Source organism: Astyanax mexicanus, chromosome 5, assembly GCF_023375975.1.
Source record: "Astyanax mexicanus isolate ESR-SI-001 chromosome 5, AstMex3_surface, whole genome shotgun sequence".
Lineage (NCBI taxonomy): Eukaryota > Metazoa > Chordata > Actinopteri > Characiformes > Acestrorhamphidae > Astyanax > Astyanax mexicanus.
The window spans coordinates 44,375,791-44,393,688 of NC_064412.1; the positions used below are offsets into that span (position 1 = coordinate 44,375,791).

General features: G+C 38.7%; 1 protein-coding gene and 1 long non-coding RNA gene across 3 annotated transcripts in view; both read left to right on the forward strand.

The window, feature by feature from the left end:
* Nucleotides 1–2,376, forward strand: part of zc3h10 (zinc finger CCCH-type containing 10) — a 45,979-nt gene extending 43,603 nt beyond the window's left edge. For both annotated transcript variants that reach the window (XM_007239163.4, XM_022662014.2), the window contains exon 3: nucleotides 79–2,376. In XM_007239163.4, coding sequence (XP_007239225.1) covers nucleotides 79–591 — 513 coding nt within the window. In that variant the 3' untranslated portion in view covers nucleotides 592–2,376. The remainder of the gene's footprint in view (nucleotides 1–78) is intronic.
* LOC125802204 (uncharacterized) overlaps nucleotides 1–17,898 on the forward strand; it is a 162,184-nt gene extending 144,286 nt beyond the window's left edge. Inside the window, exon 2 of the long non-coding RNA XR_007439198.1 lies at nucleotides 17,202–17,898. This is a non-coding gene — a long non-coding RNA (uncharacterized LOC125802204). The remainder of the gene's footprint in view (nucleotides 1–17,201) is intronic.

Genomic DNA, 17,898 nt, shown 5'->3' on the forward strand with positions numbered 1-17,898 from the left:
GGCTTTTTTGCATACCACTACACACACACACACTATATTATACATACATTTATACATATTTTTCCCTCCTCTCCTTAGGTCTCCAACCTTATTGCCACCAATGAAGTCCTACTGGAGCAGAATGCTCAGTTCCGCAGCCAGCCTAAAGTCATGACCCTTTCATCCACGCCAGCTCCAGCTGAGCAGAGTCTGGCACCCCCTGTCGGCTCTGTGAGTTCCTACAACCATGGCATTGCCCAGACGCATACAACTCTGAGCAGTGCCGGTCTCCAGCCTCGTCCTGTTACCCAGCAGGACCTGGTTGCACCAGCGGGGGCCCCAACAGCCCCTCCAGCTAATGCTGCACCCCCAACTGCACCACCCCCTCACCTGAACCCAGAGATTGCTCCTCTCTCGGCTGCACTTGCACAGACAATTGCACAGGGCATGGCTCCGCCTGTTTCAATGGCACCTGTTGCAGTTTCTGTGGCACCAGTTGCTGTATCCATGGCACAGCCCATGCCAGGCATCACAATAAGTCACGCCACAACACCAATGGTATCTTATCCCATCGCAAGTCAAAGTATGAGAATCACCACTCTGCCACATTAGTGGCACATTGGCCATTTCTCACAGACACTTCAGTAATGCTAATGCTACATTAACACAGTGAGCTATGAGGTGTCCTAGGATGTCTCTTTTTTAAACATTGGTCAACTTGACCGACCCCTGATGTACATCTTTTCTGACCAACAATAAACCAGTTCTAGAGGCACATGTAAAAATAAAAATAAATGTACAAGGTGGTAAATGTTCAACAGTTCTCTCTATTTTGTTGTGTGTTTTGACCTTTTGGCATAAACTTAATAAAAAATACATAAATCACTATAAAATTAGATCTGTTCTTGATTAATGACTAAATAACATGCAGTGTTGTATAGAAATTCTTTACAGTAACATTCATTTTTAAAGAATGATAAAAGTTTCATTACTTTTTTATCCTCTTGTTATATGCTGCCTGCTAAAAAAAAAAAAAGTTTTCACCAAGATCTTGCATTGATGATGGTAGAGTCTGACTGCTGTGCAAAGCCTTTTCCTGCACATCCCAAAGATTCTCAGTGGGGTTAAAATCTGGATTCTGTGGTGAATAATCCATGTGTGAAAATGATCTCTTGTTCCCTAAACCACTTTTTCACAATTCCAGCTCAATGAATCATGGCATTGTCATCTTGGAATATGCCCGTGTTCAACAGGTAAGAAAAAAATCCATTGATGGAACTACCTGGTCATTCAGTAAATACAGGTAGTCAGCTGACCTCATTCTTTCAGCACATACTGTTGCTGAACCTAGACCTGTCAAACTGCAGCAACCCCAGATCATTTGCTTAGTTAAATTCAGGTAACAACTTCTTTGTGTTTCCAATCAAAATTCTATCCTATGACCATCCTATGTTCTATGTCATGCCTCATGACTGCCACAGCATATAGAGAGTGGATGACAATCCCACTCATTGTGTGACTTCTATAGCAATATAGTCATGAATGACACCATGCCCCCTTGCTAAAATGGGGGAACGCAGAGGTTGCTCTGCCTCATTTTACCTCTTTTAGTTGAGAGACTAAAAGTTTATTTGCCCTCGCAGAGCTGGATACAGTCTTTATGCCATTGGGTTTCATTGGACTGCAGCAATCTGCTGCTATTCTCAGAGACCCAGATGTAACCCACATTAAAATATGGTTGTATTACCAACTCTAAAAAACTCTAAAACTATTAATATGAAATATGAAATATTAATATACTGATAATATACAGTCATTAATAAGTTAATAATACTAACTAGATCATATTAAGAACTTTAAAATAATAAAATAGATAAAGATGGTTAAAATAGTAAAAAAACATTTCATTTAATGCATCTTAGCAAGGGTACACTGTCTCTTTAAGACAGCCCTGCAGCTTGAAAAAAAAAAAAAACACAGGCAGTGAGTGCCCAGACCTGAGCTGAGAGCAGGGGAGACATTTTGTCAGAGCTGCAAGATTAAGCTATTGTCTTGCAAAAATACAGATTTAAGCTAAAAAGCTGACTAAAAAGTTCTAAAAATCAGCTCTACAGGTGTTTAACAGTCCAGTACCCGATTAGGGTGGCAAATTTCCCTGTTTTCAGCAAAAACAAGCTGGTTTTGGTCAGGTTTTTTCTCTTCCCTGAAATTCAGTTCTGTTGCTGTTCATGTTTCAACTGAGTGTGAGCGAACCAGACATCAGATGGCGAGCCAACCCAAGGATGTGCCTGTGAAAGATAGAAACTGAGCCTGTTCCTCCTGTACGGTAGGACCTGGATCAAATTGAGTTTTTGGATTGAACAAAGTTAGACGGAACATTTTTGATATTTTTTTTTTGATCGGAGAGAAAAAAGGAACTCTGTTTATTTTTTTTAAAGAGAGAAAGGAACCTAATTTTTCCAACTTTTCTTATATTTTTTCTCTTGCCTCTGAACATTTAAGATCAACATTTTATCTAAGAACATTCTGAACTATTCCAAATAGACTGAACCAAAGAGCTCATTTTTTTGGTTAATTGTTTTGTGTATTGGTTTAAAAGCGTTCATTTTCATACGGTTTCTTTTTAAGTTAAGGTGTTCTGTTAATTGATATTGTGTATTGATATTTTGAAAAAGGGAAGTTGAACAGAATTTTATTGTATTTTATTTTATTTATTTATTTTTGAAATCACAAGAACTGTTGTTACACATTTTATTTTCTTCTTTGTACAAAGGGATCCTGAAAACCTAGAAAAAGGAAAAAATAAGTTAATTAACAATACTTAACCTAAATAGAGCCAAATTATAATAGTAAATTGATCATCTAAATATACTTACCTTTAAATCTGCACACAAAATAAAATCTGCAGTCGCGCTAAATAAATAATACAGTTAATTAGGAAATGCAAAAAAAAATAGCCTTATCTTAATTACCCAACTAAACTAATCCGCTCTAACTATATATATATATATATATATATATACATATATATATATATATCAACCTATAGTTGATAATTTAACTAATACATCCTAAATAAAGACTTGTAATAATTATAAATATATTTAAATATATGATTGGTTGTTATTTGTGGCTTAGCTCAGGGTTCACAGCACCCAAACAGCTAAGCTAACTAACTGGTTTGCCTCCTCCCTCTGGACCACACCATAGCTCTCAGCAGCTTCTCAGCAGGCCTAAGGCTCAGCCTGTGAGTACGACTTATTAATCTCCTGGAGGACCTTTTGTCTCTGTCAGCCTCGATGGAATGTGGCAGTGGGACAGACATCCAATCCCATTACTCAGATTAGAGTTAGCAGGTACGCTAGCCCCCTTTAAACCCAAAAGACATTCACACATTGTCTGCCATGTTTGTAAATGAACATCTTCACGTCAGCTCTGACTGCTGAACATGAGCATAGACAACCCTCCATCCCTCCGTCTGGATACCCAACCACAATATTCCAATGCCAACTTCTAGGACTAAAAGCAACATTCATGCCGAATTCACACTATACTCTCTCCACTAACCTGGATCAGCACTAGAATCCATGTTTCTGAGCTCAGAACTGTGTTGAAAACTCTCATCTGCGACAACACTCACAAAAGAAGTTCTCTGATGACAATGATGCACTGTAAACAGCAACTACAAGTGCTACAAAAAGAATAAGGGAACGCCAAAGGAAAGTTAATTGAAAAAGTTAATCGAAAGGAAACTAACACAAAAAATGTTAACTGAAGTCAAATAAATCAGCTGTGAGCGAATGACACCGCAGTGCTTAAGAATTTCCTTTATTGAATTCCAACTTGCTGTTGCTAAAAGCAGATTTCCTTGTTCAGTAAAAATCATTGGGACCTAATCACAGGAGCAACTCTCCAAACTGTTTTAAATTGACTGGAGGAGCAAGGTCAGCGTCAAGTTTAGTTTTGGGTGACTTCAGGCAGATAAAACATCGCCGCAGATTGCTCACATGGATGCCATTTTAACCATCTTTTTTCCAAAGTTCAGGAGGGCTTGCATTTGCATATGTGGCGCACATATTCCGTCCAGGTTTTCCACTGCCTAGCAGGGGCTGTGCAAAATTCTGAACTTCAGAATTTCTTTCAGTTCAATGAATGAATTTGAATTGAACCCACCCTATGGGATGTTGGGGCACGGACGCTCTCCATGCAACCTAGCTAAGCTTGAGCTATTGAGAATTTGTAGTCATACAATTATCTGCATGAAATTCATATTGTAATCATAATATTTACTGTAAAGCCGTATTGTTAAAGCCACCAGCATTGAACCCCTCCTCTTCACCACACCTCCAAACAGAGTGAACAGAAACTGAAATGAAACACCCCCCCCCCCCCCACCGCTCCTCACACTCACAAAAAAACTGTACTGAGCCCAGCCATCACTCTACGCACACTCAGCACACAGAGACTAAACTAAAATCCCCCCACCACTTCTCACACAAGGACTGAACCCCCCAGCACTCCTCACACTCACACAAAGACTGTACTTAATCCACTAATCCACCCATCACTCTACACAAAATTAGCACGCAGAGACTGAACTAAACCCTCTCACCACTGCTCACACTCACACAAAGAATGTTCTAAACCCAGCCATCACTCTACACACACTCAGCACACAGAGATTTAACTGAAACCCCTCCACCACTCCTCACACTGTATCACACTAGTGTCACTTTCATTTTCTGACACTAGATGGCAGTAATAGCTTCTGTTTGGCTGAGGTGTATGAGAGAAGAAGGGATTTAAAAGGTGGCGGGAAACTATTGTTTGATATCTTAGGATTTCTTGCACAATGTAAGTACAGAACAGTTTTATAAACGTGGTTTTGTGTTGTACAGTACATTGAAGTGATTTAGATTTTGTACATATGATGTTTTCTGGATTATATGTTGATGTTTTACACAGAAGGGGATTTATGTGTTGCCAAAGCTTTCTGGTGTATCATGGACTTAAAGAAGAGCTTTTCCTGTGGATTCTGTTATCATTCCTGAAAATAACTGGGTGGACTAAAGTATTTTGACCAAGATGCAAGCAGAGGACTATTGGTGAGCTCCATCCATGTTAAAGCTTTGTACCTGGAAACATTCTGCAAGGACTGTGCTTATTGAACTCTATGGGAAATTCTACTGGGTGACCAATACGGGTCTGTAAATGTGCTTTGTTGCTGCTGTTTTTTTTTTATTTTCCCTTACAATTTGTAAATATATCATTCACTGTTGGCTACAATACACAGTTTTGTGTGCAATCTCAGATTCTCTTTCTATTTCTAGTGGGTTTCCCTCCCTTACATTTAACAGTGTCTCATTTTAATAAAGACCATTACAGTGGCGCCTGAACAGGGACCCAAAATTACCAAAGAGAAAGAAGGTTTATTGCTGCTATTCACAGCTATTTATAATTTTTTTAGAGCTGTTAGGGGGCCTGTTATGTTAACTGGTATTTTTTAGATTTTGTATTCCTATTGGTAGTGGTTTGGACATGGATGCAGCACAAACTGGATCTGGAACAGATGCAACACTAGATACAGATTTTACAGCTGGACCTTTTGTTACACGCAGAGAGCCATCGCAAGATCTCATAACCACCCTCAGCCAGCTCTACATACAATCTGAAGAAGAAGAGGGAAGCCATAATTGTGAAGGTGATCCTGACCCTGACATCCCGTTGCCACCACCACCGCTTCCAGAACCTATGGAAAGTGAGGTTTTGGAAAGACTAAAGAAGCTGGAAGAAAGAGTCTCTCAACTGGAAGCTAACGTTGCAAAAACTGAGTGACTTCAAGGACCAAGTGGGTGAATGGCAAGGAAAACAAATGGCAATAGATAAGAAGATTGAAGATAGACTCTCATATCATATAGAAAGAGAATGTGGACAAGTGAAACAACAACTAGAAAACCGAATACAGGACCTGGGGCAATCAGTATTTGACGTTATGCTCAGTTAAAGTCTTTTGCACTTAAAAACTCCTGTTACATCCACCCCCTTTGTTAATATGTCTGCTATATATTTAGAAGCTTGTACAACTTCCCATTACAAAGGGCCCATCAAGCTCGACTTTCCCGGATTTGGAAGTGATGAAAGTGAAGACCCATACACTTTTATAGAAGGCTGTGAGGAGTTCCTAGCAGTACCTCTCTACAATACACCTCTCACTGATGCTGAGATCTTAGCAACATTAGCTCAGGTCAGTTTTAAAAGGAACTGCTAAGGACTGGTGGCTAGCTGAAAAGAAAACCATCAGAATTTGAAGACAATTTAGGGCAGCATTCCTACACTCTTTCCTACCAGAAGACTATGAGGTAGAGGATGAGAATCGGATAGGGGAAGGTAAAGAAAACAAGGTCCAAAAGAACACATACGTACATTTGCTTTCCAGTATCGAGCGCTATGTTTAAGATGGAGACCAAACATGACCGAGAAAGAGATTCTACAGGCCATATTAAGGAATTGTAATCCAAGGCTAGCAAGCCTGCTTAGAGGTACTGTCCCAACTGTAGATGAACTAGTGAGAACAGGTACTCTAGTGGAGAGAGACTTGATGGCAACGAAATCATACTGGAATCAGCAAAATACTGATGCCCAAAAGAAGAGAACCTTCAGTGGGGAAAATGCAAAGTCATTCTACTGCTATAATGCAAATATTCTCTAATACAAAAAACATTGTGGACCAAGTTGAGCTCTAGAGATGAAGCCTGGATGCCAAGCAGAGGACAGACTTTCAGACTTGCTAATGGTCAGGTACATTCTGCATTGGGGAAGGTTGAATGACAATGCACATTTCATGACCAAAAGCTGCCACTAACATTATTTGTCATGCGTGAACAAGATCTGTCTTTTCCATTGATTTTAGGTCTTGACTTCCTCATGAGCTCGGGTGTTGCTTTGGACTTTCATCATGAATGTTACACGGTGTCTTCCAAAGATGGGACCTCCCATTTCGGTTCAGTCAAGAAGCATCTGTCAACCTATACATTGCTTAACAAGTGAAAGTAACTGAGGAAACAGCCAATGTCATCCAGACACTGGTTCAACATGCAAGCGTCTTCGTTTTTCCTGGCCCACGGTATGTACAGACCAGTTAGGACATACCACTGTGACACAACATCAAATTCTCACAACTGATGAAGTACCTGTGTGTAAAAAATCCTATTGCAAAACAACAATTTTTTTGAAGTGGAGATTGAAGCCATGCTGGATCATTCGACCTTTCACATCACCCTGGGCAGCCCCTATAATCCTGGTACCAAAAAAGGATGGAGGTACAGGACTCTGTATAGATTATAGAATCATCAATGCAAAAACACATTTGCATGCTTTCCCTATGCCTCAAATTCATGATATCCTTGAGTCACTTTGTGAAGCAGCAGTATTTAGTACCTTTGACTTGAAGAGTGGTTATTGGCAAGTAAAAATGGATCCAAAGGTTCCATGATGCCCGAGGGATGTGTTCGTGTGGTCACATGTCCCACATGCCCATGTGAGCCACATACACACATTCTAATCTCTGCAGCTTGTAATGTATCTCCAGTCACAATTACATACATAATTAAGGAATAAAATACCCTCTTTATGAGACTAAACTAAAATCACCTGACACTAGTAAATAAATGTCCATCACAACAGAGACTGAACTCAACCCCCCACCACTCCTCACAACCAAACAGTGACTGTACTGAGCCCACCTATCACTTTACACACACTCAGCACACAAAGACTAAGCAGAACCCCTCCCCACTCCTCACCCTCATACAACGACTGTGCTGAGCCCACCTATCACTTTACACACTCAGCACACAAAGACTAAGCAGAACCCCTCCCCACTCCTCACCCTCATACAACAACTGTACTGAGCCCACCTATCCATTTACACACTCAGCACACAAAGACTAAGCAGAACCCCTCCCCACTCCTCACCCTCATACAACGACTGTACTGAGACCACCCATCACTTTACACACATTCAGCACACGAAGACTGAACCGAACCCCCCCACCACCACCACCACCACTCCTAACACTCACACAATGACTATATTAAGCCCAGCCATCACTCTACAAACACTTAGGGCACAGGTACTGATTTGATCTCCCCACACCACTCCTTACACTCACACAAACACTGTACTTAACCCACCTATCACTCTACACACACAGAGACTGAACCAAACCCCCCACAACACTCCTCACACTCACACACATACTGTATTGAGCCCAGCCATCACTCTCACTCTACACACACCCAGCACACAGAGATTCAACTGACTCCCACCCACCCACCATTCCTCACAGTTACAGAAAGACTTTACTGAGCCCACCCATCACTCTACACACACTCAGCATAGAGACTGAGGTAAAAACCCCCACCACTCCTTACACTCACACAAAGACTGTCCTGAGCCCACCCATCACTCTAGACACACTCAGCACACAGATACTGAACTGAAACTCCAAAACTACTCCTCACACTCACACAAAGAATGCACTAAACCCACCCATCACTCTTCACACAACACCACAGAGATTTAACTGAACCCCCCAGCACTCCTCACACAAAAAACAGCCTTTACCACATTCAACATGCAAATATACTTTGAAAACAAGTGCTTTTTAACTGTTATTTATTTAAAGTCTTGAAAATTCTTTTCTAAATGAAAGAAAAAATGTTGTTTATTAATCTAAGGAGTGAGAGAGGAGCTCAGCACTATGCAAAAAATGCTTTGCGCAGCCTGAAACATCCAAAAACAGCCTTTATTACATTTAACACACAAATGAACCCAAGAACATAAGAAATGTTGAAAACAAGATATTTGTGCTTTTTTAACTGTCATATGTTTAGGTCTAAAAGTCATTTCTGACTGAAAGAGAAGTTTTCAGTTAAAAAAAACACTTCATGTTGTCTATTAATCTAAGGAGTGCGAGAGGAGCTCAGCACTTGCAGAACGCTTCTCTGAGACTACTAATGACTCTGAAGTCCTGAAGTCCTCTTAGTTGGCCCAAAAGCTCTGGTCCGCACTTATGCTGCCCTTAACCTAATTGTTTATGGTGAGCCTATTAAATCACTGCAGGTTGTTAATAACCTAGGATTTTTTTTTCTTAATTCATCACTCTCATTCAAGCCCCAGATCTAGTCAATCACCAAGGCTGCCTTCTTCCACCTTAGGAACATTGACCGCCTCTGCCCCCTGCTTAACACTACTAATGCTAAAATGCTAGTTAATGCTTTCATATTCTGTCACATTGACTGTCAACTCACGTTTCTATGGTTTCCCTCTTAAATTGCTTAACAGGCTCCAATACATACAGAATTTAGCAGCCAGGGTCCTCATTTATACTAAGACCTCTGCACACATCACCCCCATTCTCCATCAGCTTTACTGGATACCAGTATACTTATTAAATACAAACTTCTTCTATTAACTTTTAAAGCCCTTTGTGGCCTTGCCCCTCCTTACCTTTCTGAGATCCTTCATCCTTACTCTCTCTCTCGCTCCCTCAGATCCTCTGGCACTGGCCTTCTCTTTACTTGGATGGTCCATTTTTGACACTAAAGTGAGTGTAAACCAACTATCAAAAACATGTCACTGAACTTTTCCATGAACATCAGGTTCCATTGTCAATAGTGGCATCACATTATATCATATAGATAATCAGGTAAATGTGATCTGCATCTCAACGTGTTAACTGCATGTCAACAACATAAAAAGTAAATTCTCAACTACATCTAGCAAAGATTTATCTACTGGCACCTTAGTGTAACATGACATCTCTATTATATGTTTTGCACCACCTAGCAACAATTAGTGCAATTCAAACATAGACTGTCAACTGCGTGTCAGTTGACTCTCAATTGAGTTTACTTATGTGCGTGTATGTAGTACAAGGGATTTGAAAAAGAAGGGTTTTTATAACAGCTTTTTCACATAAACACAAATGTTATATGAAACATTTTTTTCCATCTAATTGAGAAAAAAAAGGCTGTTAGAAGTGACCGTTCAACAGGTCTTTAATGAAAATTAACATTTTAACACAAAATCCAACAAACAAATGATTTTGGCTACTATGCTAGAAATTCTTACTAACAACCCTTAGTTGTGAACAAAAAAATCTAACAAAACAGATTTTAAAGAAAAAAACAGAAATAATTCAAATGTTTGGGCCACCTCTACTACATTCACCTATTGCTGACACAGATGTGCAAATGTACACATGCAGCTTGTTTAGTCCCCGTAGAGAAGTAATGCCAACAGAATATAACTTCCTAGGGCAGATTAATAAACAAAGATATTGCAACCCTTCAATGCCAGGTGTGGGCTAGAGGGGTATAAAGTTCTGAATAAAGATTATAAACACAAAAAATATATATATTACATTACTTCATTACATCATTACTGCTGCTGCCTGAGAAGTGTGAGGGAGAGAGGGAGCGCAAGAGGGAGGGGCAGGAGTAAAGAGGTAACCGCATGGTCTCCAACCACATGGTTGGGCACGTGCTTGCAAACGCATATGTAGAAAGCTGTGCACCTCAGTCCAGCACAGTTTTCTGCAGATATTTCCAGTTACAACTGAATTCACACTTTTAATGTTCTTATTTATCATTTAAAAAGCCTTTTAAATGCCTGATTGAAGGGCGGATTAGTGTTGTTTTGCTGTTTTTCGGGGTTTGAGTGCTCAGTGCTGATTCGGCTCTTGATCAGTTCTGACATTCGCACGGGTGGGGGTGGGGCTGGGGCTGGTGATGTCATGGGCCCTGCATTGTTTAATATTGCAATATATATTGTCAAAAAAAGAAATGTTTTTCCAATATTGTGCAGCGCTAAAAGATATATACTTAAACTAGATATGACTGTACTCCACTGAATTTCATTTTCTGTTATAATGTTTTGTGGAGGAATTACAGCACAAAGCGAAGAGTTGTCACTTACTGTGACTCATAATGTACCATTCCCTCAAAGAGGTTGACAGTCTAACATTTTCAACCTTAGCTTACATCTATAACAAAACACTGCATCTTATTAACACTCCTGTTTCAAATGCTGAAGTGTAGCTCCACTATAATATATTATTAGAACTACTATTGCCATTATCTGCATCAGTCTGAAATAATATTGAATATTCATAGCCTAAATAAACAAAAGGGGTACCAAGGGATCTATACTAGACAAACTAAAATTGTCAGGAGAAATTTAAACTAGCCCCAAAATCACTGGAAATTATTGTATAGTAGATTGTAGAGTTCACTGGCTACAGTAGCTTAAATAAGCTGTAATGCTTAAAGCATTTCACCCCTTTTGTAAAATTAGTCGATTAATATATAATATTAATTTAGACTAATACAGAACAAGGGTGTAATGGGTAACAATAGTGTTAATAATATGTAGTATAATACACTAGATTTTAAAATTTTGATGACAGTGTTAGCTAATGTTAAATAGCCTATCCTGCCTGGTGTCTTCTTGGGGTAGTGGTACATTAAGAGTCACAAATAGTGAGGGCTGGCCACTCCATGGCAGGATTTTTCCACAATTTGGGAAAAACTGGGTAATGCAAAGGAAGGCCAATCATATTTATTTTTAGTACATATCTTAATATCTATAGAACTGTTGTGTATACTTTAAGATAAGCTGTTTAAAGACACAGTGAGGAGGAATTTCTCATTCACATCTATTCAAACTGAGGGGAACGTTGTGTGGGTGTGGCCTAAGTGCGCCCTGTATCTATAAATTATAAGGGTGAAGACAATATAATACCGTACTATTGGAATTATGTGAAAGTGTAAAGATTAAACCACCCTGGGTAAGAAAACTCAGCCTTTGTGTGAGCCAAATAATATTTTGGTTTTAGTTTTTGTAAGTAGCCCTCTCATCATTCTGAATAATATAACCCAAAATTCAAAATTGATTGTGCCAATAAAAAATAAGCAATGTTTCTCAAATTTCATTTGACTAACTAATTGCAGACAGTGTGCTTAAGATATTTTATGTTTTATCTGCTCAGCTTTATTTCCCTTTTTAATATGCACCCATTCCTGCATTTCAGCCATGCAAAACGTTCCAAAAATGGTGGGACAGATTAAATTTAAGGCTATTAATAAGGTGAAATACTAAATTAAAATTATTTGAAACACATCATGTCATGGTCATGATTTGATGCAAAAGCAGCCTCCACAAACCGCAGAGTCTCTGCTACCACTTACAACTTTACTGTACACAACAGAAGCAGCGTCCATTTCTCTACTGGACTCACATCACACGGAAGCACAGTGTTTTGTTGACAGAGTGATCAGTATTACATATCTTTTTGGTGAAAATTAACACTGTGTGCTCCAGACCAAAGACAACCAGTCTAAAAGGTTCTCTCATGGTATGGGTGTGCCAATTGCACATATTATATAGGCATGCTGTGAAAGAAGACAGTACGGGTACTGGACTGGCTGGACTGTAGTCCTGATCTGCCTCCAATAGAGACAATAGAGACACCTTACTAAGATATTTTTGCAGTCTGAAACACTTTATCACTTAGTATTCTTGGTGCCTATGGAGTCAAATTGGGGTCTTTAATGCTGACAAGAAAATGAAACTGTCACGAAAAAAATGTCCACGAATTGCAAAAAAAATCTAATTTTGCAAACAAAGAAGAGAACATAAGTTACCTTTTTTTCAATTGTAATATTTTTTTTAGAATTAATCTTTTGCAAAAACACTTTTTCTTTGCGTTTTGCACTTTGCGTTCCTTTTTTCTCTTTGCAATACTTTCCCTCCTTTGCGTTCCTCCGTTTTGTTTGCGAGTCTATTTTGACCCCTTTTTGACGTGGGGGCGTGGGGAGAGGAGAGGGGCGTGGCTATGGAGGAACGTCATCAGCTGGAGCCTCTGCTCAGCCTAGACCCTAACCAGGCTGAACAACAGCTATTTAACAGTTATAATTCATAAGTTAATTCAATAACTAATCATTTATTTTACATATACCTAACTACTGAATTATATAATATTGTTGTTTTCAGTTAAATAAAAACGCTGAATTTTAGCCGCCTGTAGATGGTGGATTTTAACAGTGAAAAACGCCATTAAAACACAACGCTGCAAAAACAATCTAAATAAAAAGGAAAACACAGAACGTTTAATTTGGACTTCAAAATAATATAGATAAAATAAGATAATAAAACCGAACATAGCATAAAAAATAATGTATTAATCTCCCTGTGGAAATTAGTCTGTTCCAGGAACTTTTATACAGATACACACAAACACATGACAGAAAAATAAAAAAGAGGAGACTGTGAGATAAGGTTAGACACACATGTGCAGTGTGCCCATATGAAGTTATCCTAAAAGCAAAAATATATTAATTATTAAAATAATAATAGAAAACAGGAAAACATTTAAATGTCAGATGTAAGATACAGTACCTCACACTAAAGAGCAAATATTACTTTTGATATTTTGTATAATCACACTGGAAATTGAACATTAATATTCTTTTTATGTTCTGTTTTATTATTTTATTTTATCTATATTACATTGAAGTTTAAATAAACTTGGAAGTCTTTTTGTGTTTTACCTTTTTAATTCTGAGTGTTTACAGAGTATATGGTTCCATCAAGAAAATAGTAAGTTTCCCGGCCGTGGTACAAATTAAACGTTCTGTGTTTTTCCTTTTTATTTAGATCGTTTTTGCAGCGTTGTGTTTTAATGGCGTTTTTCACTGTTAAAATCCACCATCTACAGGCGGCCGCGTGTAACTGCAGCAAGAACGCTGGATAAAAAAGAAGCTAAAATTCAGCGTTTTGCTTAATTTAACTGAAAACAACAATATTATATAATTCAGTAGTTAGGTATATGTAAAATAAATGATTAGAATTAACTTATGAATTATAACTGTTAAATAGCTGTTGTTCAGCCTGGTTAGCGTCTAGGCTGAGCAGAGGCTCCAGCTGATGACGCGTTCCTCCATAGCCACGCCCCTCTCCTCTCCCCACGCCCCCACGTCAAAAAGGGGTCAAAATAGACTCGCAAACAAAACGGAGGAACGCAAAGGAGGGAAAGTATTGCAAAGAGAAAAAAGGAACGCAAAGTGCAAAACGCAAAGAAAAAGTGTTTTTGCAAAAGATTAATTCTAAAAAAAATATTACAATTGAAAAAAGGTAACTTATGTTCTCTTCTTTGTTTGCAAAATTAGATTTTTTTTGCAATTCGTGGAGATTTTTTTTGTGACAGTTTTATTTTCTCGTCAGCATTAAAGACCCCAATTTGACTCCATAGGTGCCTAAATGATTAAAAGTGTTGTGGGAAGTAATGGAAACAATACAAAGTGGTAAATGCTTTTCCCACCCACTATTTTTAAATGTGTTGCAGGGCTAAAATGGATGTATATTAATAAACATTAATATTAAAAAATAAAATATATTAATAATTTAAATGAAGTTGAGCAGATCAAATGTACTGGGTTCATACTGTCTGCAATCAAATAAAAGTCAAAATAAACAGTTTTTTTTTTTTTGTTTTATGCATTTTCTGAACTGTTCCACATTTTTCTGATCTGGGGTTCTGGAATATGTATTCCAAACCATATTAATATTTGTGGGAAATTTGTGTACCTCATTGCAGGCTTAATCACTTATCAGTTTTAGAAACCAGTACCAGCACCAATAAATGGTCTATGGGATTTCAGTTATGTTAAATAAATTTATTTATTAAATTTTAAATCGCTTGTGGCAGAACTTGCTCTCATCAATCTGAACAATGATGTCAGCTCCCCCCACTTTCTGTCCTTTCTTTTTGCAAAACGTTCGCAGAATTTTTACGCACATTTGCCTGAGTTTGTTGAACATCATAGAGAGGGTCCTGGTGCTCTTTGTTATTCCATCTTGGATTATGTCCACCTGTCGCATTTGCAAGCCTTGTGAGAACGTACAAAAAAAAAAAATAGTGTTGAACTTTGAAACACTTCAGTTCAACACTGAGGATGTGTCCAGGCTGCACCACAAAAGATTAAGGCTAAGGCAAATCAGGCATTCATGTCAATAGCATATACACATAGCCAAAATTTACAGACTCACCTATGTACAGTTGTGGTCAAAAGTTTACATACACTTGTAAAAAAACATAATGTTATGGCTGTCTTGAGTTTTCAATAAGTTCTACAACTCTTATTTTTCTGTGATAGAGTGATCTCTGCGTGGAAAGACAGTCTTGTTAAATATAGAAAAGAACTTAATAAAGCCCGCTCAGCATATCTGGCCTCACAGATCGAGATAAATAAAAATAATCCTAGAGTTCTCTTTAGTGTTATTTCCAAATTAACTAAAAACCAGGCAGGTACTGAACCTCAGATTCCAGCCATTTACACCAGCAACGATTTTATGGACTTCTTCAATAGTAAAATTGAAAACATTCGGGATAAAATTAAACAGATAAATATTACATCCTCTCTGTCATCTGGTCTGGCTGATCTAGAACAAAACCCTGTTACTGAAGTTAGGTTGGAAGTCTTTAACCCACTTCCACAGCTAGAACTAGAGAAAATTATCTCCTCTTCAAACAGCACAACCTGCACACTTGATGCTGTTCCCACAAAATTATTAAAACAGGTACTGCCAGATATAATTAAACCTCTGTTAATGATAGTAAACTCATCGCTCGCCCTGGGCCATGTACCCAAAGCCTTTAAAACTGCTGTAATTAAACCTCTGATCAAGAAACCAAATCTTGATCCTAGTGTACTGTCTAACTATAGACCTATTTCAAACTTACCCTTTATTTCTAAGATTTTAGAAAAAGCTGTAGCCCAACAACTTTGCTCTTACCTGCAAAGAAACCAGATCTATGAAAAATTTCAATCTGGATTTAGGCCTTATCATAGCACTGAGACAGCTTTAGTTAGAATAACAAACGATCTACTTATAGCCGCCGACCAAGGCTGTGTTTCCTTACTCGTACTTCTCGATCTGAGCGCAGCCTTTGATACAATAGATCATACTATCCTTTTAGAAAGACTAGAGAACATGGTCAGTGTAACCGGAACTGCCTTAGCATGGTTTAAATCGTACTTAACCGATCGCTATCAGTTTGTGAGGATAAATGATATGTCTTCCAGTTATACCAAGGTAAGATATGGAATTCCACAAGGCTCTATATTAGGACCGTTATTATTTACATTATATATGCTCCCACTGGGCAAAGTTATTAGAAAACACAATGTGAATTTTCATTGTTATGCGGATGACACGCAGCTCTTCATATCAGCCAAACCTGATGACAGAGTGAGATTAAAGAAAATCGAGGATTGTGTAGAAGATGTAAAATCATGGATGTCGCACAACTTCCTCCTATTAAATAGTGATAAAACAGAAGTTCTCCTATTAGGCCCCAAAGCTGCTAGAAATAAATTATCAGACTTAATGCTAAATCTGGCTGACTTCTCAGCCACCCCTGGTTCAGCAGCTAAAAATCTTGGAGTTATCATAGATTCAGGTCTAGCATTCGATAAACACATATCTAATGTTACTAGAACAGCTTTTCTACACCTCCGTAATATTGCCAAGCTAAGAAATGCCCTATCACTGCATGACGCAGAAAAATTAGTACATGCCTTTATTACCTCAAGGCTAGATTATTGTAATGCGCTACTGTCTGGATGTTCCGGCAGTAACTTAAATAAACTTCAGCTAGTTCAAAATGCTGCAGCCAGGGTCCTTACTAAAACTAGAAAATTTGACCATATTAGTCCAGTACTATCAGCACTGCACTGGCTTCCAGTCAAATTCCTCATAGACTATAAAATTCTCCTGTTAACGTATAAAGCCCTACACGGACTCGCTCCTGAGTATTTACAAGACCTCATCTCCTGTTATGAACCACCGCGATTACTCAGATCTCAGGGTGCTGGTTTATTAGTAGTGCCTAAAATTCAGAGGAGCTCTGCAGGAGGAAGAGCTTTCTCTTATAAAGCGCCTCAACTCTGGAATAATCTCCCCGAATATGTTCGGGACTCAGACACAGTCTCAATCTTTAAGTCTAGACTGAAAACTTACTTGTTTAGTTTAGCTTTTGGTAATTAATGTTTTTCCCTTTAGATAAGGCTGCAGATTCAGGGGTTCATGGACAGAGGAAATTGTGGTAAACTGAGATGCTGGTGCTGTTGTTCTCCCACTGCACACGGTCACTCAGGTTTGTGGACGGTGGAGTGGGTGGATGCTGGTGTTTCAGGGTGCCTCCATGTCTATGTTACCTTCTGGCTCTCTGCCTTTAGTTAGGCTGTTTTATTCAGTTCTGCCGGAGTCATTTGCCACACTCTGATAATGTTTTAATATTCTCAGTTTTGCATAAATCCAGTAAAAACTAATTCCATCTCTCTGCTTTCCTCCGAGTTACTGACTGCCCACCTGTCTGACCCGATACCGATGTTGGACCCTCAGGCTCTCGCGTCTCCTGTCCAGCCAGACTGATGGAAGTTTCTGAAGTCAGCTCTTCTCCACCACCACCACAGATCAGCTGCTCATCGACCATCTTACTCTCCACTACAGATTACATCCAAGCCATTAGTGGCGCTATTACACTCCTGAGTACATAAAACCTATATGGATGTATAAAAGACTTTTTAAATTTTAATTTAAAAGCCGTTTGACCAGTGGTAGGATGGTCCCCCCTTTAATGTGAGTCTTGGTCCTCCCAAGGTTTCTTCCTCCTCCTGCAGCTCTGAGGGAGTTTTTCCTTGCCTCCGCGCTCACTGGGGGTTCTGTATTCTGTATTTTCTATGTTTAATGTTTTGCCTGATTCTTTGTCCTGTAATCATGTTTCTGTAAAGCTGCTTTGTGCCAACACCTGTTGTAAAAAGCGCTATACAAATAAATTTGATTTGATTTGA